The sequence below is a fragment of the Rhinoderma darwinii genome, chromosome 3 (assembly GCF_050947455.1).
Source record: "Rhinoderma darwinii isolate aRhiDar2 chromosome 3, aRhiDar2.hap1, whole genome shotgun sequence".
Classification (NCBI taxonomy): domain Eukaryota; kingdom Metazoa; phylum Chordata; class Amphibia; order Anura; family Rhinodermatidae; genus Rhinoderma; species Rhinoderma darwinii.
The window spans coordinates 328031825-328057675 of record NC_134689.1 but is presented as its reverse complement, the minus strand read 5'-3'; the positions used below and the strand labels follow the sequence as shown (position 1 = coordinate 328057675).

The window sequence follows — 25851 nt, the reverse complement described above, 5'->3', positions numbered from 1 at the left end:
CATGACGCTTCCTTTTATGTAAATCTCTCCTACCTGCTCATAACTAAGAGATCACAGATGAAGAAACCTCATTAGCAACAATATATTATAACGTGTAATATTATTGTTGTTAATCTTTTTGTGGACTGATCAAAATATGTATTGATTTTAGAAAAAATGGTTACATGTAAAGCCCCAGCAGGGATGATTGATGTGCCGCGTACGTCCGTGTAGTGACCGTGTGCTCTCCATACAAATACCCGTGATGAGCACGATTAACCCCTCGCTGTCTTGTATCTCAGCTCTTCATGTCTACAGCCCTTACATAACATACATATCACCCCCCCCCCCCCCCCCCAGCCTGTGTGATTAGTGACGGGGTGGGGAGCAGCTTCTCCCAAACATGTGACCCCTTTGTTAGAATGAGACAGTGGAGATGTCCTGAGACTGGCTCACTAACCAATAGATGGCAGCAGAAGGACACTCAGATACCAGCTGCCTAAATAAACAGAAAGGGGGTTAAAAAAAGAGGAGAGAAACTTGTACAAGATGGCGTCTGACTGGAGGGAGAGGGAGCCCCTCTCTGCATCCCCGGGCTGGTGAGAGAGGGGAGCGGGCAGCCTGGCAGGAGGAGGAGGGGGATCCTCATCACTACATGGCGCTGTCTCTGCTCTGGGGATTGCACTGGGCTGGATGCATCCTGGTGCTGCTGCTGCTGGTGGCAGCTGGAGGTGAGTGCTGGGATTTGGGGCTGCTCATAAAATAAAGAGGGAGAGGTGTGAGAATGTGCCCCCCAGTAACCAGCATGTGGGGTATATGGCACAGTGTAGTGCCAACTGCCAAACCCTCATGGAAAAGGTGCACCATCAGGCATGCCAGGATAAATGGCTGCTGCATTCTTGAAATGTGCCAGTGGCAGTAAATCACATTGGGCACAGAGATGAGAACATCTCTGCCTTATCCCTGGGTTTTCCATGCGTTGTCTTTCAGGATTTCTGGCTCTGGCATTCTTATATAGTGCAGGACTGGTATTGCTACACTCATGTATGAAGTCTATGTGATAGAATGGCACAATGCACAAGACTGGCAAGAGCCTATGTTCTAGGTCTGGTGATGTATTGCTACATTCATGTGTAAATTACCCTGATAGAATGGCAGAGGATCATAACGTGGCACAGGCTCTATGGCATGCTCCTATATTACAGGTCTATCCACGCTGATATAATGGTAGGGGGTAATATAATACACTGGCACAGTGACATGCTTCTATATTACAGATCTATCCACACTGATACATTCTTGTGTAGACTACCCTGATATAATGGTAGGGGGTATTATAATACACTGGCACAGTGACATGCTACTATATTACAGGTCTATCCACACTGATACATTCTTGTGTAGACTACCCTGATATAATGGTAGGGGGTATTATAATACACTGGCACAGTGACATGCTCCTATATTACAGGTCTATCCACACTGATACATTCTTGTGTAGACTACCCTGATATAATGGTAGGGGGTAATATAATACACTGGCACAGTGACATGCTCCTATATTACAGGTCTATCCACACTGATACATTCTTGTGTAGACTACCCTGATATAATGGTAGGGGGTATTATAATACACTGGCACAGTGACATGCTCCTATATTACAGGTCTATCCACACTGATACATTCTTGTGTAGATTACCCTGATATAATGGTAGGGGGTATTATAATACACTGGCACAGTGACATGCTCCTATATTACAGGTCTATCCACACTGATACATTCTTGTGTAGACTACCCTGATATAATGGTAGGGGGTATTATAATACACTGGCACAGTGACATGTTCCTATATTACAGGTCTATCCATACTGATACATTCTTGTGTAGATTACCCTGATATAATGGTAGGGGGTATTATAATACACTGGCACAGTGACATGCTACTATATTACAGGTCTATCCACACTGATACATTCTTGTGTAGACTACCCTTATATAATGGTAGGGGGTAATATAATACACTGGCACAGTGACATGTTCCTATATTACAGGTCTATCCACACTGATACATTCTTGTGTAGATTACCCTGATATAATGGTAGGGGGTATTATAATACACTGGCACAGTGACATGCTCCTATATTACAGGTCTATCCACACTGATACATTCTTGTGTAGATTACCCTGATATAATGGTAGGGGGTATTATAATACACTGGCACAGTGACATGCTCCTATATTACAGGTCTATCCACACTGATACATTCTTGTGTAGACCACCCTGATATAATGGTAGGGGGTATTATAATACACTGGCACAGTGACAAGCTCCTATATTACAGATCTATCCACACTGATACATTCTTGTGTAGATTACCCTGATATAATGGTAGGGGGTATTATAATACACTGGCACAGTGACATGCTCCTATATTACAGGTCTATCCACACTGATACATTCTTGTGTAGATTACCCTGATATAATGGTAGGGGGTAATATAATACACTGGCACAGTGACATGCTCCTATATTACAGGTCTATCCACACTGATACATTCTTGTGTAGACTACCCTGATATAATGGTAGGGGGTAATATAATACACTGGCACAGTGACATGCTCCTATATTACAGGTCTATCCACACTGATACATTCTTGTGTAGACTACCCTGATATAATGGTAGGGGGTAATATAATACACTGGCACAGTGACATGCTACTATATTACAGGTCTATCCACACTGATACATTCTTGTGTAGACTACCCTGATATAATGGTAGGGGGTATTATAATACACTGGCACAGTGACATGCTCCTATATTACAGGTCTATCCACACTGATACATTCTTGTGTAGACTACCCTGATATAATGGTAGGGGGTATTATAATACACTGGCACAGTGACATGTTCCTATATTACAGGTCTATCCACACTGATACATTCTTGTGTATACTACCCTGATATAATGGTAGGGGGTATTATAATACACTGGCACAGTGACATGCTCCTATATTACAGGTCTATCCACACTGATACATTCTTGTGTAGACTACCCTGATATAATGGTAGGGGGTATTATAATACACTGGCACAGTGACATGCTACTATATTACAGGTCTATCCACACTGATACATTCTTGCGTAGACTACCCTGATATAATGGTAGGGGGTATTATAATACACTGGCACAGTGACATGATCCTATATTACAGGTCTATCCACACTGATACATTCTTGTGTAGTCTACCCTGATATAATGGTAGGGGGTATTATAATACACTGGCACAGTGACATGTTCCTATATTACAGGTCTATCCACACTGATACATTCTTGTGTAGACTACCCTGATATAATGGTAGGGGGTATTATAATACACTGGCACAGTGACATGCTCCTATATTACAGGTCTATCCACACTGATACATTCTTGTGTAGACTACCCTGATATAATGGTAGGGGGTATTATAATACACTGGCACAGTGACATGCTCCTATATTACAGGTCTATCCACACTGATACATTCTTGTGTAGATTACCCTGATATAATGGTAGGGGGTATTATAATACACTGGCACAGTGACATGCTCCTATATTACAGGTCTATCCACACTGATACATTCTTGTGTATACTACCCTGATATAATGGTAGGGGGTATTATAATACACTGGCACACTGACATGCTCCTATATTACAGGTCTATCTATACTGATACATTCTTGTGTAGACTACCCTGATATAATGGTAGGGGGTAATATAATACACTGGCACAGTGACATGCTCCTATATTACAGGTCTATCCACACTGATACAGTCTTGTGTAGACTACCCTGATATAATGGCAGGGGTTATTATAATACACTGGCACAGTGACATGCTCCTATATTACAGATCTATCCACACTGATACATTCTTGTGTAGACTACCCTGATATAATGGTAGGGGGTATTATAATACACTGGCACAGTGACATGCTACTATATTACAGGTCTATCCACACTGATACATTCTTGCGTAGACTACCCTGATATAATGGTAGGGGGTATTATAATACACTGGCACAGTGACATGCTCCTATATTACAGGTCTATCCACACTGATACGTTCTTGTGTAGTCTACCCTGATATAATGGTAGGGGGTATTATAATACACTGGCACAGTGACATGCTCCTATATTACAGGTCTATCCACACTGATACATTCTTGTGTAGACTACCCTGATATAATGGTAGGGGGTATTATAATACACTGGCACAGTGACATGTTCCTATATTACAGGTCTATCCATACTGATACATTCTTGTGTAGACTACCCTGATATAATGGTAGGGGGTATTATAATACACTGGCACAGTGACATGCTCCTATATTACAGGTCTATCCACACTGATACATTCTTGTGTAGACTACCCTGATATAATGGTAGGGGGTAATATAATACACTGGCACAGTGACATGCTACTATATTACAGGTCTATCCACACTGATACATTCTTGCGTAGACTACCCTGATATAATGGTAGGGGGTATTATAATACACTGGCACAGTGACATGCTCCTATATTACAGGTCTATCCACACTGATACATTCTTGTGTAGACTACCCTGATATAATGGTAGGGGGTATTATAATACACTGGCACAGTGACATGCTCCTATATTACAGGTCTATCCACACTGATACATTCTTGTGTAGACTACCCTGATATAATGGTAGGGGGTAATATAATACACTGGCACAGTGACATGCTACTATATTACAGGTCTATCCACACTGATACATTCTTGTGTAGACTATCCTGATATAATGGTAGGGGGTATTATAATACACTGGCACAGTGACATGCTCCTATATTACAGGTCTATCCACACTGATACAGTCTTGTGTAGACTACCCTGATATAATGGTAGGGGGTATTATAATACACTGGCACACTGACATGCTCCTATATTACAGGTCTATCTATACTGATACATTCTTGTGTAGACTACCCTGATATAATGGTAGGGGGTAATATAATACACTGGCACAGTGACATGCTCCTATATTACAGGTCTATCCACACTGATACATTCTTGTGTAGACTACCCTGATATAATGGTAGGGGGTAATATAATACACTGGCACAGTGACATGCTCCTATATTACAGGTCTATCCACACTGATACATTCTTGTGTAGACTACCCTGATATAATGGTAGGGGGTATTATAATACACTGGCACAGTGACATGTTCCTATATTACAGATCTATCCACACTGATACATTCTTGTGTAGACTACCCTGATATAATGGTAGGGGGTATTATAATACACTGGCACAGTGACATGCTCCTATATTACAGGTCTATCCACACTGATACATTCTTGTGTAGACAACCCTGATATAATGGCAGGGGTTATTATAATACACTGGCACAGTGACATGCTACTATATTACAGGTCTATCTACACTGATACATTCTTGTGTAGACTACCCTGATATAATGGTAGGGGGTATTATAATACACTGGCACAGTGACATGCTACTATATTACAGGTCTATCCACACTGATACATTCTTGCGTAGACTACCCTGATATAATGGTAGGGGGTATTATAATACACTGGCACAGTGACATGCTCCTATATTACAGGTCTATCCACACTGATACATTCTTGTGTAGACAACCCTGATATAATGGCAGGGGTTATTATAATACACTGGCACAGTGACATGCTACTATATTACAGGTCTATCCACACTGATACATTCTTGTGTATACTACCCTGATATAATGGTAGGGGGTATTATAATACACTGGCACAGTGACATGCTCCTATATTACAGGTCTATCCACACTGATACATTCTTGCGTAGATTACCCTGATATAATGGTAGGGGGTAATATAATACACTGGCACAGTGACATGTTCCTATATTACAGATCTATCCACACTGATACATTCTTGTGTAGACTACCCTGATATAATGGTAGGGGGTATTATAATACACTGGCACAGTGACATGTTCTTATATTACAGGTCTATCCACACTGATACATTCTTGTGTAGACTACCCTGATATAATGGCAGGGGTTATTATAATACACTGGCACAGTGACATGCTCCTATATTACAGGTCTATCCACACTGATACATTCTTGTGTAGATTACCCTGATATAATGGCAGGGGGTAATATAATACACTGGCACAGTGACATGCTACTATATTACAGGTCTATCCACACTGATACATTCTTGTGTAGACCACCCTGATATAATGGTAGGGGGTATTATAATACACTGGCACAGTGACATGCTCCTATATTACAGGTCTATCCACACTGATACATTCTTGCGTAGATTACCCTGATATAATGGTAGGGGGTAATATAATACACTGGCACAGTGACATGTTCCTATATTACAGATCTATCCACACTGATACATTCTTGTGTAGACTACCCTGATATAATGGTAGGGGGTATTATAATACACTGGCACAGTGACATGTTCTTATATTACAGGTCTATCCACACTGATACATTCTTGTGTAGACTACCCTGATATAATGGTAGGGGGTATTATAATACACTGGCACAGTGACATGTTCCTATATTACAGGTCTATCCACACTGATACATTCTTGTGTAGACTACCCTGATATAATGGTAGGGGGTAATATAATACACTGGCACAGTGACATGCTCCTATATTACAGGTCTATCCATACTGATACAGTCTTGTGTAGACTACCCTGATATAATGGTATGGGGTATTATAATACACTGGCACAGTGACATGCTCCTATATTACAGGTCTATCCACACTGATACATTCTTGTGTAGACTACCCTGATATAATGGTAGGGGGTATTATAATACACTGGCACAGTGACATGTTCCTATATTACAGGTCTATCCACACTGATACATTCTTGTGTAGACCACCCTGATATAATGGTAGGGGGTAATATAATACACTGGCACAGTGACATGCTCCTATATTACAGGTCTATCCACACTGATACATTCTTGTGTAGACTACCCTGATATAATGGTAGGGGGGTATTATAATACACTGGCACAGTGACATGCTCCTATATTACAGGTCTATCCACACTGATACATTCTTGCGTAGACTACCCTGATATAATGGTAGGGGGTATTATAATACACTGGCACAGTGACATGTTCCTATATTACAGATCTATCCACACTGATACATTCTTGTGTAGACTACCCTGATATAATGGTAGGGGGTATTATAATACACTGGCACAGTGACATGCTACTATATTACAGGTCTATCCACACTGATACATTCTTGCGTAGACTACCCTGATATAATGGTAGGGGGTATTATAATACACTGGCACAGTGACATGCTCCTATATTACAGGTCTATCCACACTGATACATTCTTGTGTAGTCTACCCTGATATAATGGTAGGGGGTATTATAATACACTGGCACAGTGACATGCTCCTATATTACAGGTCTATCCACACTGATACATTCTTGTGTAGACTACCCTTATATAATGGTAGGGGGTATTATAATACACTGGCACAGTGACATGTTCCTATATTACAGGTCTATCCACACTGATACATTCTTGTGTAGACTACCCTGATATAATGGTAGGGGGTATTATAATACACTGGCACAGTGACATGCTCCTATATTACAGGTCTATCCACACTGATACATTCTTGTGTAGACTACCCTGATATAATGGTAGGGGGTATTATAATACACTGGCACAGTGACATGCTCCTATATTACAGGTCTATCCACACTGATACATTCTTGTGTAGATTACCCTGATATAATGGTAGGGGGTATTATAATACACTGGCACAGTGACATGCTCCTATATTACAGGTCTATCCACACTGATACATTCTTGTGTATACTACCCTGATATAATGGTAGGGGGTATTATAATACACTGGCACACTGACATGCTCCTATATTACAGGTCTATCTATACTGATACATTCTTGTGTAGACTACCCTGATATAATGGTAGGGGGTAATATAATACACTGGCACAGTGACATGCTCCTATATTACAGGTCTATCCACACTGATACATTCTTGTGTAGACAACCCTGATATAATGGTAGGGGGTATTATAATACACTGGCACAGTGACATGCTACTATATTACAGGTCTATCCACACTGATACATTCTTGCGTAGACTACCCTGATATAATGGTAGGGGGTATTATAATACACTGGCACAGTGACATGCTCCTATATTACAGGTCTATCCACACTGATACATTCTTGTGTAGTCTACCCTGATATAATGGTAGGGGGTATTATAATACACTGGCACAGTGACATGCTCCTATATTACAGGTCTATCCACACTGATACATTCTTGTGTAGACTACCCTGATATAATGGTAGGGGGTATTATAATACACTGGCACAGTGACATGTTCCTATATTACAGGTCTATCCACACTGATACATTCTTGTGTAGACTACCCTGATATAATGGTAGGGGGTATTATAATACACTGGCACAGTGACATGCTCCTATATTACAGGTCTATCCACACTGATACATTCTTGTGTAGACTACCCTGATATAATGGTAGGGGGTAATATAATACACTGGCACAGTGACATGCTACTATATTACAGGTCTATCCACACTGATACATTCTTGCGTAGACTACCCTGATATAATGGTAGGGGGTATTATAATACACTGGCACAGTGACATGCTCCTATATTACAGGTCTATCCACACTGATACATTCTTGTGTAGACTATCCTGATATAATGGTAGGGGGTATTATAATACACTGGCACAGTGACATGCTCCTATATTACAGGTCTATCCACACTGATACATTCTTGTGTATACTACCCTGATATAATGGTAGGGGGTATTATAATACACTGGCACACTGACATGCTCCTATATTACAGGTCTATCTATACTGATACATTCTTGTGTAGACTACCCTGATATAATGGTAGGGGGTAATATAATACACTGGCACAGTGACATGCTCCTATATTACAGGTCTATCCACACTGATACATTCTTGTGTAGACAACCCTGATATAATTGCAGGGGTTATTATAATACACTGGCACAGTGACATGCTACTATATTACAGGTCTATCCACACTGATACATTCTTGTGTATACTACCCTGATATAATGGTAGGGGTTATTATAATACACTGGCACAGTGACATGCTACTATATTACAGGTCTATCCACACTGATACATTCTTGCGTAGACTACCCTGATATAATGGTAGGGGGTATTATAATACACTGGCACAGTGACATGCTACTATATTACAGGTCTATCCACACTGATACATTCTTGTGTAGACTACCCTGATATAATGGTAGGGGGTATTATAATACACTGGCACAGTGACATGCTACTATATTACAGGTCTATCCACACTGATACATTCTTGCGTAGACTACCCTGATATAATGGTAGGGGGTAATATAATACACTGGCACAGTGACATGTTCCTATATTACAGGTCTATCCACACTGATACATTCTTGTGTAGACCACCCTGATATAATGGTAGGGGGTATTATAATACACTGGCACAGTGACATGCTCCTATATTACAGGTCTATCCACACTGATACATTCTTGTGTAGACAACCCTGATATAATGGCAGGGGTTATTATAATACACTGGCACAGTGACATGTTCCTATATTACAGGTCTATCCACACTGATACATTCTTGTGTATACTACCCTGATATAATGGTAGGGGGTATTATAATACACTGGCACAGTGACATGCTCCTATATTACAGGTCTATCCACACTGATACATTCTTGTGTAGACTACCCTGATATAATGGTAGGGGGTATTATAATACACTGGCACAGTGACATGCTCCTATATTACAGGTCTATCCACACTGATACATTCTTGTGTAGACTACCCTGATATAATGGTAGGGGGTATTATAATACACTGGCACAGTGACATGCTCCTATATTACAGGTCTATCCACACTGATACATTCTTGTGTAGATTACCCTGATATAATGGTAGGGGGTATTATAATGCACTGGCACAGTGACATGCTCCTATATTACAGGTCTATCCACACTGATACATTCTTGTGTAGACTACCCTGATATAATGGTAGGGGGTATTATAATACACTGGCACAGTGACATGCTCCTATATTACAGGTCTATCCACACTGATACATTCTTGTGTATACTACCCTGATATAATGGTAGGGGGTATTATAATACACTGGCACAGTGACATGCTCCTATATTACAGGTCTATCCACACTGATACATTCTTGCGTAGATTACCCTGATATAATGGTAGGGGGTATTATAATACACTGGCACAATGACATGTTCCTATATTACAGATCTATCCACACTGATACATTCTTGTGTAGACTACCCTGATATAATGGTAGGGGGTATTATAATACACTGGCACAGTGACATGCTCCTATATTACAGGTCTATCCACACTGATACATTCTTGTGTAGACCACCCTGATATAATGGTAGGGGGTAATATAATACACTGGCACAGTGACATGTTCCTATATTACAGATCTATCCACACTGATACATTCTTGTGTAGACTACCCTGATATAATGGTAGGGGTAATATAATACACTGGCACAGTGACATGCTCCTATATAACAGATCTATCCACACTGATACATTCTTGTGTAGATTACCCTGATATAATGGTAGGGGGTATTATAATACACTGGCACAGTGACATGTTCTTATATTACAGGTCTATCCACACTGATACATTCTTGTGTAGACTACCCTGATATAATGGTAGGGGGTATTATAATACACTGGCACAGTGACATGTTACTATATTACTGGTCTATCCACACTGATACATTCTTGTGTAGACTACCCTGATATAATGGTAGGGGGTAATATAATACACTGGCACAGTGACATGCTCCTATATTACAGGTCTATCCATACTGATACAGTCTTGTGTAGACTACCCTGATATAATGGTATGGGGTATTATAATACACTGGCACAGTGACATGCTCCTATATTACAGGTCTATCCACACTGATACATTCTTGTGTAGACTACCCTGATATAATGGTAGGGGGTATTATAATACACTGGCACAGTGACATGCTCCTATATTACAGGTCTATCCACACTGATACATTCTTGTGTAGACTACCCTGATATAATGGTAGGGGGTATTATAATACACTGGCACACTGACATGCTCCTATATTACAGGTCTATCTATACTGATACATTCTTGTGTAGACCACCCTGATATAATGGTAGGGGGTATTATAATACACTGGCACAGTGACATGCTCCTATATTACAGGTCTATCCACACTGATACATTCTTGTGTAGACTACCCTGATATAATGGTAGGGGGTATTATAATACACTGGCACAGTGACATGCTCCTATATTACAGGTCTATCCACACTGATACATTCTTGTGTAGACTACCCTGATATAATGGTAGGGGGTATTATAATACACTGGCACAGTGACATGCTACTATATTACAGGTCTATCCACACTGATACATTCTTGTGTAGACTACCCTGATATAATGGTAGGGGGTTATTATAATACACTGGCACAGTGACATGTTCCTATATTACAGGTCTATCCACACTGATACATTCTTGTATAGACTACCCTGATATAATGGTAGGGGGTATTATAATACACTGGCACAGTGACATGCTACTATATTACAGGTCTATCCACACTGATACATTCTTGTGTAGACTACCCTGATATAATGGTAGGGGGTATTATAATACACTGGCACAGTGACATGCTACTATATTACAGGTCTATCCACACTGATACATTCTTGCGTAGACTACCCTGATATAATGGTAGGGGGTATTATAATACACTGGCACAGTGACATGCTCCTATATTACAGGTCTATCCACACTGATACATTCTTGTGTAGACAACCCTGATATAATGGCAGGGGTTATTATAATACACTGGCACAGTGACATGTTCCTATATTACAGGTCTATCCACACTGATACATTCTTGCGTAGACTACCCTGATATAATGGTAGGGGGTAATATAATACACTGGCACAGTGACATGCTCCTATATTACAGGTCTATCCACACTGATACATTCTTGTGTAGACTACCCTGATATAATGGTAGGGGGTATTATAATACACTGGCACAGTGACATGCTCCTATATTACAGGTCTATCCACACTGATACATTCTTGTGTAGACTACCCTGATATAATAGTAGGGGGTATTATAATACACTGGCACAGTGACATGCTACTATATTACAGGTCTATCCACACTGATACATTCTTGTGTATACTACCCTGATATAATGGTAGGGGGTATTATAATACACTGGCACAGTGACATGCTACTATATTACAGGTCTATCCACACTGATACATTCTTGCGTAGACTACCCTGATATAATGGTAGGGGGTATTATAATACACTGGCACAGTGACATGCTCCTATATTACAGGTCTATCCACACTGATACATTCTTGTGTAGACAACCCTGATATAATGGCAGGGGTTATTATAATACACTGGCACAGTGACATGCTACTATATTACAGGTCTATCCACACTGATACATTCTTGTGTATACTACCCTGATATAATGGTAGGGGGTATTATAATACACTGGCACAGTGACATGCTCCTATATTACAGGTCTATCCACACTGATACATTCTTGCGTAGATTACCCTGATATAATGGTAGGGGGTAATATAATACACTGGCACAGTGACATGTTCCTATATTACAGATCTATCCACACTGATACATTCTTGTGTAGACTACCCTGATATAATGGTAGGGGGGTATTATAATACACTGGCACAGTGACATGTTCTTATATTACAGGTCTATCCACACTGATACATTCTTGTGTAGACTACCCTGATATAATGGTAGGGGGTATTATAATACACTGGCACAGTGACATGTTACTATATTACAGGTCTATCAACACTGATACATTCTTGTGTAGACTACCCTGATATAATGGTAGGGGGTAATATAATACACTGGCACAGTGACATGCTCCTATATTACAGGTCTATCCATACTGATACAGTCTTGTGTAGACTACCCTGATATAATGGTATGGGGTATTATAATACACTGGCACAGTGACATGCTCCTATATTACAGGTCTATCCACACTGATACATTCTTGTGTAGACTACCCTGATATAATGGTAGGGGGTATTATAATACACTGGCACAGTGACATGCTCCTATATTACAGGTCTATCCACACTGATACATTCTTGCGTAGACTACCCTGATATAATGGTAGGGGGTATTATAATACACTGGCACAGTGACATGTTCCTATATTACAGATCTATCCACACTGATACATTCTTGTGTAGACTACCCTGATATAATGGTAGGGGGTATTATAATACACTGGCACAGTGACAAGCTCCTATATTACAGATCTATCCACACTGATACATTCTTGTGTAGACTACCCTGATATAATGGTAGGGGGTATTATAATACACTGGCACACTGACATGCTCCTATATTACAGGTCTATCTATACTGATACATTCTTGTGTAGACCACCCTGATATAATGGTAGGGGGTATTATAATACACTGGCACAGTGACATGCTCCTATATTACAGGTCTATCCACACTGATACATTCTTGTGTAGACTACCCTGATATAATGGTAGGGGGTATTATAATACACTGGCACAGTGACATGCTCCTATATTACAGGTCTATCCACACTGATACATTCTTGTGTAGATTACCCTGATATAATGGTAGGGGGTATTATAATACACTGGCACAGTGACATGCTCCTATATTACAGGTCTATCCACACTGATACATTCTTGTGTAGATTACCCTGATATAATGGTAGGGGGTAATATAATACACTGGCACAGTGACATGCTCCTATATTACAGGTCTATCCACACTGATACATTCTTGTGTAGACTACCCTGATATAATGGTAGGGGGTATTATAATGCACTGGCACAGTGACATCCTCCTATATTACAGGTCTATCCACACTGATACATTCTTGTGTAGACTACCCTGATATAATGGTAGGGGGTATTATAATACACTGGCACAGTGACATGTTCCTATATTACAGGTCTATCCACACTGATACATTCTTGTGTAGACTACCCTGATATAATGGTAGGGGGTATTATAATACACTGGCACAGTGACATGTTCCTATATTACAGGTCTATCCACACTGATACATTCTTGTGTAGACCACCCTGATATAATGGTAGGGGGTATTATAATACACTGGCACAGTGACATGTTCCTATATTACAGGTCTATCCACACTGATACATTCTTGTGTAGACTACCCTGATAGAATGGCAGAGTGTAATAAGGTGGCACGGGCTCTATGGCATGCTCCTATATTACAGGTCTATCCACACTGATACATTCTTGTGTAGAGTACCCTGATATAATGGTAGGGGGTATTATAATACACTGGCACAGTGACATGTTCCTATATTACAGGTCTATCCACACTGATACATTCTTGTGTAGACTACCCTGATATAATGGTAGGGGGTATTATAATACACTGGCACAGTGACATGTTCCTATATTACAGGTCTATCCACACTGATACATTCTTGTGTATACTACCCTGATATAATGGTAGGGGGTATTATAATACACTGGCACAGTGACATGCTCCTGTATTACAGATCTATCCACACTGATACATTCTTGTGTAGACTACCCTGATATAATGGTAGGGGGTATTATAATACACTGGCACAGTGACATGCTCCTATATTACAGGTCTATCCACACTGATACATTCTTGTGTAGACTACCCTGATATAATGGTAGGGGGTATTATAATACACTGGCACAGTGACATGCTCCTATATTACAGGTCTATCCACACTGATACATTCTTGTGTAGACTACCCTGATATAATGGTAGGGGGTATTATAATACACTGGCACAGTGACATGCTCCTATATTACAGGTGTATCCACACTGATACATTCTTGTGTAGACTACCCTGATATAATGGTAGGGGGTATTATAATACACTGGCACAGTGACATGCTCCTATATTACAGGTCTATCCACACTGATACATTCTTGTGTAGACAACCCTGATATAATGGCAGGGGTTATTATAATACACTGGCACAGTGACATGCTACTATATTACAGGTCTATCCACACTGATACATTCTTGTGTATACTACCCTGATATAATGGTAGGGGGTATTATAATACACTGGCACAGTGACATGCTCCTATATTACAGGTCTATCCACACTGATACATTCTTGCGTAGATTACCCTGATATAATGGTAGGGGGTATTATAATACACTGGCACAATGACATGTTCCTATATTACAGATCTATCCACACTGATACATTCTTGTGTAGACTACCCTGATATAATGGTAGGGGGTATTATAATACACTGGCACAGTGACATGCTCCTATATTACAGGTCTATCCACACTGATACATTCTTGTGTAGACCACCCTGATATAATGGTAGGGGGTAATATAATACACTGGCACAGTGACATGTTCCTATATTACAGATCTATCCACACTGATACATTCTTGTGTAGACTACCCTGATATAATGGTAGGGGTAATATAATACACTGGCACAGTGACATGCTCCTATATAACAGATCTATCCACACTGATACATTCTTGTGTAGATTACCCTGATATAATGGTAGGGGGTATTATAATACACTGGCACAGTGACATGTTCTTATATTACAGGTCTATCCACACTGATACATTCTTGTGTAGACTACCCTGATATAATGGTAGGGGGTATTATAATACACTGGCACAGTGACATGCTCCTATATTACAGATCTATCCACACTGATACATTCTTGTGTAGACCACCCTGATATAATAGTAGGGGGTATTATAATACACTGGCACAGTGACATGCTCCTATATTACAGGTCTATCCATACTGATACATTCTTGTGTAGACTACCCTGATATAATGGTAGGGGGTATTATAATACACTGGCACAGTGACATGTTACTATATTACAGGTCTATCCACACTGATACATTCTTGTGTAGACTACCCTGATATAATGGTAGGGGGTAATATAATACACTGGCACAGTGACATGCTCCTATATTACAGGTCTATCCATACTGATACATTCTTGTGTAGACTACCCTGATATAATGGTAGGGGGTATTATATTACACTGGCACAGTGACATGCTCCTATATTACAGGTCTATCCACACTGATACATTCTTGTGTAGACTACCCTGATATAATGGTAGGGGGTATTATAATACACTGGCACAGTGACATGTTACTATATTACAGGTCTATCCACACTGATACATTCTTGTGTAGACTACCCTGATATAATGGTAGGGGGTATTATAATACACTGGCACAGTGACATGCTCCTATATTACAGGTCTATCCACACTGATACATTCTTGTGTATACTACCCTGATATAATGGTAGGGGGTATTATAATACACTGGCACAGTGACATGCTCCTATATTACAGGTCTATCCATACTGATACAGTCTTGTGTAGACTACCCTGATATAATGGTATGGGGTATTATAATACACTGGCACAGTGACATGCTACTATATTACAGGTCTATCCACACTGATACATTCTTGTGTAGACTACCCTGATATAATGGTAGGGGGTAATATAATACACTGGCACAGTGACATGCTACTATATTACAGGTCTATCCACACTGATACATTCTTGTGTAGACTACCCTGATATAATGGTAGGGGGTATTATAATACACTGGCACAGTGACATGCTACTATATTACAGGTCTATCCACACTGATACATTCTTGTGTATACTACCCTGATATAATGGTAGGGGGTATTATAATACACTGGCACAGTGACATGCTACTATATTACAGGTCTATCCACACTGATACATTCTTGTGTAGACTACCCTGATATAATGGTAGGGGGTATTATAATACACTGGCACAGTGACATGTTCCTATATTACAGGTCTATCTACACTGATACATTCTTGTGTAGACTACCCTGATATAATGGTAGGGGGTATTATAATACACTGGCACAGGGACATGCTCCTATATTACAGGTCTATCCACACTGATACATTCTTGTGTAGACCACCCTGATATAATGGTAGGGGGTATTATAATACACTGGCACAGTGACATGCTCCTATATTACAGGTCTATCCACACTGATACATTCTTGTGTAGACCACCCTGATATAATGGTAGGGGGTATTATAATACACTGGCACAGTGACATGCTCCTATATTACAGGTCTATCCACACTGATACATTCTTGTGTAGACTACCCTGATATAATGGTAGGGGGTATTATAATACACTGGCACAGTGACATGCTCCTATATTACAGGTCTATCCACACTGATACATTCTTGTGTAGACTACCCTGATATAATGGTAGGGGGTATTATAATACACTGGCACAGTGACATGCTCCTATATTACAGGTCTATCCACACTGATACATTCTTGCGTAGACTACCCTGATATAATGGTAGGGGGTATTATAATACACTGGCACAGTGACATGTTCCTATATTACAGGTCTATCCACACTGATACATTCTTGTGTAGACTACCCTGATATAATGGTAGGGGGTATTATAATACACTGGCACAGTGACATGCTCCTATATTACAGGTCTATCCACACTGATACATTCTTGTGTAGACTACCCTGATATAATGGTATGGGGTATTATAATACACTGGCACAGTGACATGCTCCTATATTACAGGTCTATCCACACTGATACATTCTTGTGTAGACTACCCTGATATAATGGTAGGGGGTATTATAATACACTGGCATAGTGACATGCTCCTATATTACAGGTCTATCCATACTGATACATTCTTGTGTAGACTACCCTGATATAATGGTAGGGGGTATTATAATACACTGGCACAGTGACATGCTCCTATATTACAGGTCTATCCACACTGATACATTCTTGTGTAGACCACCCTGATATAATGGTAGGGGGTATTATAATACACTGGCACAGTGACATGCTCCTATATTACAGGTCTATCCACACTGATACATTCTTGTGTAGACTACCCTGATATAATGGTAGGGGGTATTATAATACACTGGCATAGTGACATGCTCCTATATTACAGGTCTATCCATACTGATACATTCTTGTGTAGACTACCCTGATATAATGGTAGGGGGTATTATAATACACTGGCACAGTGACATGCTCCTATATTACAGGTCTATCCACACTGATACATTCTTGTGTATACTACCCTGATATAATGGTAGGGGGTATTATAATACACTGGCACAGTGACATGCTCCTATATTACAGGTCTATCCACACTGATACATTCTTGTGTAGATTACCCTGATATAATGGTAGGGGGTATTATAATACACTGGCACAGTGACATGCTACTATATTACAGGTCTATCCACACTGATACATTCTTGTGTATACTACCCTGATATAATGGTAGGGGGTATTATAATACACTGGCACAGTGACATGTTCCTATATTACAGGTCTATCCACACTGATACATTCTTGTGTAGACTACCCTGATATAATGGTAGGGGGTATTATAATACACTGGCACAGTGACATGCTCCTATATTACAGGTCTATCTATACTGATACATTCTTGTGTAGACTACCCTGATATAATGGTAGGGGGTATTATAATACACTGGCACAGTGACATGCTCCTATATTACAGGTCTATCCACACTGATACATTCTTGTGTAGACTACCCTGATATAATGGTAGGGGGTATTATAATACACTGGCACAGTGACATGCTCCTATATTACAGGTCTATCCATACTGATACATTCTTGTGTAGACTACCCTGATATAATGGTAGGGGGTATTATAATACACTGGCACAGTGACATGCTCCTATATTACAGGTCTATCCACACTGATACATTCTTGTGTAGACTACCCTGATATAATGGTAGAGGGTATTATAATACACTGGCACAGTGACATGTTCCTATATTACAGGTCTATCCACACTGATACATTCTTGTGTAGAATACCCTGATATAATGGTAGGGGGTATTATAATACACTGGCACAGTGACATGTTCCTATATTACAGGTCTATCCACACTGATACATTCTTGTGTAGACTACCCTGATATAATGGTAGGGGGGCATTATAATACACTGGCACAGTGACATGCTCCTATATTACAGGTCTATCCACACTGATACATTCTTGTGTAGACTACCCTGATATAATGGTAGGGGGTATTATAATACACTGGCACAGTGACATGCTCCTATATTACAGGTCTATCCACACTGATACATTCTTGTGTAGACTACCCTGATATAATGGTAGGGGGTATTATAATACACTGGCACAGTGACATGTTCCTATATTACAGGTCTATCCACACTGATACATTCTTGTGTAGACTACCCTGATATAATGGTAGGGGGTATTATAATACACTGGCACAGTGACATGCTCCTATATTACAGGTCTATCCACACTGATACATTCTTGTGTAGACTACCCTGATATAATGGTAGGGGGGCATTATAATACACTGGCACAGTGACATGTTCCTATATTACAGGTCTATCCACACTGATACATTCTTGTGTAGACCACCCTGATATAATGGTAGGGGGTAATATAATACACTGGCACAGTGACATGCTCCTATATTACAGGTCTATCCACACTGATACATTCTTGTGTATACTACCCTGATATAATGGTAGGGGGTATTATAATACACTGGCACAGTGACATTTTCCTATATTACAGGTCTATCCACACTGATACATTCTTGTGTAGACTACCCTGATATAATGGTAGGGGGTAATATAATACACTGGCACAGTGACATGTTCCTATATTACAGGTCTATCCACACTGATACATTCTTGTGTAGACTACCCTGATATAATGGTAGGGGGTATTATAATACACTGGCACAGTGACATTTTCCTATATTACAGGTCTATCCACACTGATACATTCTTGTGTAGACTACCCTGATATAATGGTAGGGGGTAATATAATACACTGGCACAGTGACATGTTCCTATATTACAGGTCTATCCACACTGATACATTCTTGTGTAGACTACCCTGATATAATGGTAGGGGGTATTATAATACACTGGCACAGTGACATGTTCCTATATTACAGGTCTATCCACACTGTTACATTCTTGTGTAGAGTACCCTGATATAATGGTAGGGGGTATTATAATGCACTGGCACAGTGACATGCTCCTATATTACAGGTCTATCCACACTGATACATTCTTGTGTAGACCACCCTGATATAATGGTAGGGGGTATTATAATACACTGGCACAGTGACATGCTACTATATTACAGGTCTATCCACACTGATACATTCTTGTGTAGACTACCCTGATATAATGGTAGGGGGTATTATAATACACTGGCACAGTGACATGCTCCTATATTACAGGTCTATCCACACTGATACATTCTTGTGTATACTACCCTGATATAATGGTAGGGGGTATTATAATACACTGGCACAGTGACATGCTCCTATATTACAGGTCTATCCACACTGATACATTCTTGTGTAGACTACCCTGATATAATGGTAGGCGGTTATTATAATACACTGGCACAGTGACATGTTCCTATATTACAGGTCTATCCACACTGATACATTCTTGTGTAGACTACCCTGATATAATGGTAGGGGGTATTATAATACACTGGCACAGTGACATGCTCCTATATTACAGGTCTATCCACACTGATACATTCTTGTGTAGACTACCCTGATATAATGGTAGGGGGTATTATAATACACTGGCACAGTGACATGCTCCTATATTACAGGTCTATCCACACTGATACATTCTTGTGTAGACTACCCTGATATAATGGTAGGGGGGCATTATAATACACTGGCACAGTGACATGCTCCTATATTACAGGTCTATCCACACTGATACATTCTTGTGTAGACCACCCTGATATAATGGTAGGGGGTAATATAATACACTGGCACAGTGACATGCTCCTATATTACAGGTCTATCCACACTGATACATTCTTGTGTAGACTACCCTGATATAATGGTAGGGGGTAATATAATACACTGGCACAGTGACATGCTCCTATATTACAGGTCTATCCACACTGATACATTCTTGTGTAGATTACCCTGATATAATGGTAGGGGGTATTATAATACACTGGCACAGTGACATGCTCCTATATTACAGGTCTATCCACACTGATACATTCTTGTGTAGACTACCCTGATATAATGGTAGGGGGTATTATAATACACTGGCACAGTGACATGCTCCTATATTACAGGTCTATCCATACTGATACATTCTTGTGTAGACTACCCTGATATAATGGTAGGGGGTATTATAATACACTGGCACAGTGACATGCTCCTATATTACAGGTCTATCCACACTGATACATTCTTGTGTAGACTACCCTGATATAATGGTAGAGGGTATTATAATACACTGGCACAGTGACATGTTCCTATATTACAGGTCTATCCACACTGATACATTCTTGTGTAGAATACCCTGATATAATGGTAGGGGGTATTATAATACACTGGCACAGTGACATGTTCCTATATTACAGGTCTATCCACACTGATACATTCTTGTGTAGACTACCCTGATATAATGGTAGGGGGGCATTATAATACACTGGCACAGTGACATGCTCCTATATTACAGGTCTATCCACACTGATACATTCTTGTGTAGACTACCCTGATATAATGGTAGGGGGTATTATAATACACTGGCACAGTGACATGCTCCTATATTACAGGTCTATCCACACTGATACATTCTTGTGTAGACTACCCTGATATAATGGTAGGGGGTATTATAATACACTGGCACAGTGACATGTTCCTATATTACAGGTCTATCCACACTGATACATTCTTGTGTAGACTACCCTGATATAATGGTAGGGGGTATTATAATACACTGGCACAGTGACATGCTCCTATATTACAGGTCTATCCACACTGATACATTCTTGTGTAGACTACCCTGATATAATGGTAGGGGGGCATTATAATACACTGGCACAGTGACATGTTCCTATATTACAGGTCTATCCACACTGATACATTCTTGTGTAGACCACCCTGATATAATGGTAGGGGGTAATATAATACACTGGCACAGTGACATGCTCCTATATTACAGGTCTATCCACACTGATACATTCTTGTGTATACTACCCTGATATAATGGTAGGGGGTATTATAATACACTGGCACAGTGACATTTTCCTATATTACAGGTCTATCCACACTGATACATTCTTGTGTAGACTACCCTGATATAATGGTAGGGGGTATTATAATACACTGGCACAGTGACATTTTCCTATATTACAGATCTATCCACACTGATACATTCTTGTGTAGACCACCCTGATATAATGGTAGGGGGTAATATAATACACTGGCACAGTGACATGTTCCTATATTACAGGTCTATCCACACTGATACATTCTTGTGTAGACTACCCTGATATAATGGTAGGGGGTATTATAATACACTGGCACAGTGACATGTTCCTATATTACAGGTCTATCCACACTGATACATTCTTGTGTAGATTACCCTGATATAATGGTAGGGGGTATTATAATACACTGGCACAGTGACATTTTCCTATATTACAGGTCTATCCACACTGATACATTCTTGTGTAGACTACCCTGATATAATGGTAGGGGGTAATATAATACACTGGCACAGTGACATGTTCCTATATTACAGGTCTATCCACACTGATACATTCTTGTGTAGACTACCCTGATATAATGGTAGGGGGTATTATAATACACTGGCACAGTGACATGTTCCTATATTACAGGTCTATCCACACTGTTACATTCTTGTGTAGAGTACCCTGATATAATGGTAGGGGGTATTATAATGCACTGGCACAGTGACATGCTCCTATATTACAGGTCTATCCACACTGATACATTCTTGTGTAGACCACCCTGATATAATGGTAGGGGGTATTATAATACACTGGCACAGTGACATGTTCCTATATTACAGGTCTATCCACACTGATACATTCTTGTGTAGATTACCCTGATATAATGGTAGGGGGTAATATAATACACTGGCACAGTGACATGCTCCTATATTACAGGTCTATCCACACTGATACATTCTTGTGTAGACTTCCCTGAAATAATGGTAGGGGGTATTATAATACACTGGCACAGTGACATGCTCCTATATTACAGGTCTATCCACACTGATACATTCTTGTGTAGACTACCCTGATATAATGGTAGGGGGTATTATAATACACTGGCACAGTGACATTTTCCTATATTACAGGTCTATCCACACTGATACATTCTTGTGTAGACTACCCTGATATAATGGTAGGGGGTATTATAATACACTGGCACAGTGACATGCTCCTATATTACAGATCTATCCACACTGATACATTCTTGTGTAGATTACCCTGATATAATGGTATGGGGTATTATAATACACTGGCACAGTGACATGCTCCTGTATTACAGATCTATCCACACTGATACATTCTTGTGTAGACTACCCTGATATAATGGTAGGGGGTATTATAATACACTGGCACAGTGACATGTTCCTATATTACAGGTCTATCCACACTGATACATTCTTGTGTAGACTACCCTGATATAATGGTAGGGGGTATTATAATACACTGGCACAGTGACATGTTCCTATATTACAGGTCTATCCACACTGATACATTCTTGTGTAGACTACCCTGATATAATGGTAGGGGGTATTATAATACACTGGCACAGTGACATGCTCCTATATTACAGATCTATCCACACTTATACATTCTTGTGTAGACTACCCTGATATAATGGTAGGGGGTATTATAATACACTGGCACAGTGACATGTTCCTATATTACAGGTCTATCCACACTGATACATTCTTGTGTATACTACCCTGATATAATGGTAGGGGGTATTATAATACACTGGCACAGTGACATGCTCCTATATTACAGGTCTATCCACACTGATACATTCTTGTGTAGACTACCCTGATATAATGGTAGGGGGTAATATAATACACTGGCACAGTGACATGCTCCTATATTACAGGTCTATCCACACTGATACATTCTTGTGTAGACTACCCTGATATAATGGTAGGGGGTATTATAATACACTGGCACAGTGATATGCTCCTATATTACAGGTCTATCCACACTGATACATTCTTGTGTAGACTACCCTGATATAATGTTAGTGGGTATTATAATACACTGGCACAGTGACATGCTCCTATATTACAGGTCTATCCATACTTATACATTCTTGTGTAGACTACCCTGATATAATGGTAGGGGGTATTATAATACAGTGGCACAGTGACATGCTCCTATATTACAGGTCTATCCACACTGATACATTCTTGTGTAGACTACCCTGATATAATAGTAGGGGGTATTATAATACACTGGCACAGTGACATGTTCCTATTTTACAGGTCTATCCACACTGATACATTCTTGTGTAGACTACCCTGATATAATGGTAGGGGGTATTATAATACACTGGCACAGTGACATGTTCCTATATTACAGGTCTATCCACACTGATACATTCTTGTGTAGACCACCCTGATATAATGGTAGGGGGTATTATAATACACTGGCACAGTGACATGCTCCTATATTACAGGTCTATCCACACTGATACATTCTTGTGTAGACAACCCTGATATAATGGTAGGGGGTATTATAATACACTGGCACAGTGACATGCTACTATATTACAGGTCTATCCACACTGATACATTCTTGTGTAGACAACCCTGATATAATGGTAGGGGGTATTATAATACACTGGCACAGTGACATGCTCCTATATTACAGGTCTATCCACACTGATACATTCTTGTGTAGACTACCCTGATATAATGGTAGGGGGTAATATAATACACTGGCACAGTGACATGTTCCTATATTACAGGTCTATCCACACTGATACATTCTTGTGTAGACTACCCTGATATAATGGTAGGGGGTATTATAATACACTGGCACACTGACATGCTCCTATATTACAGGTCTATCCACACTGATACATTCTTGTGTAGACTACGCTGATATAATGGTAGGGGGTATTATAATACACTGGCACAGTGACATGTTCCTATATTACAGGTCTATCCACACTGATACATTCTTGTGTAGACTACCCTGATATAATGGTAGGGGGTATTATAATACACTGGCACAGTGACATGCTCCTATATTACAGGTCTATCCACACTGATACATTCTTGTGTAGACTACCCTGATATAATGGTAGGGGGTATTATAATACACTGGCACAGTGACATGTTCCTATATTACAGGTCTATCCACACTGATACATTCTTGTGTAGACTACCCTGATATAATGGTAGGGGGTATTATAATACACTGGCACAGTGACATGTTCCTATATTACAGGTCTATCCACACTGATACATTCTTGTGTAGACTACCCTGATATAATGGTAGGGGGTATTATAATACACTGGCACAGTGACATGCTCCTATATTACAGGTCTATCCACACTGATACATTCTTGTGTAGACTACCCTGATATAATGGTAGGGGGGTATTATAATACACTGGCACAGTGACATGCTACTATATTACAGGTCTATCCACACTGATACATTCTTGTGTAGACTACCCTGATATAA

At 39.9% G+C, this 25851-nt stretch overlaps 1 protein-coding gene across 1 annotated transcript in view; it reads left to right on the top strand.

Annotated features, from left to right (window-relative positions):
• The first annotated feature begins 388 nt into the window (after positions 1-388).
• LOC142749817 (immunoglobulin superfamily DCC subclass member 4-like) overlaps positions 389-25851 on the top strand; it is a 108357-nt gene continuing 82894 nt past the window's right edge. The window contains exon 1 of the mRNA XM_075858295.1: positions 389-710. Coding sequence (XP_075714410.1) covers positions 635-710 — 76 coding nt within the window. The 5' untranslated portion in view covers positions 389-634. The remainder of the gene's footprint in view (positions 711-25851) is intronic.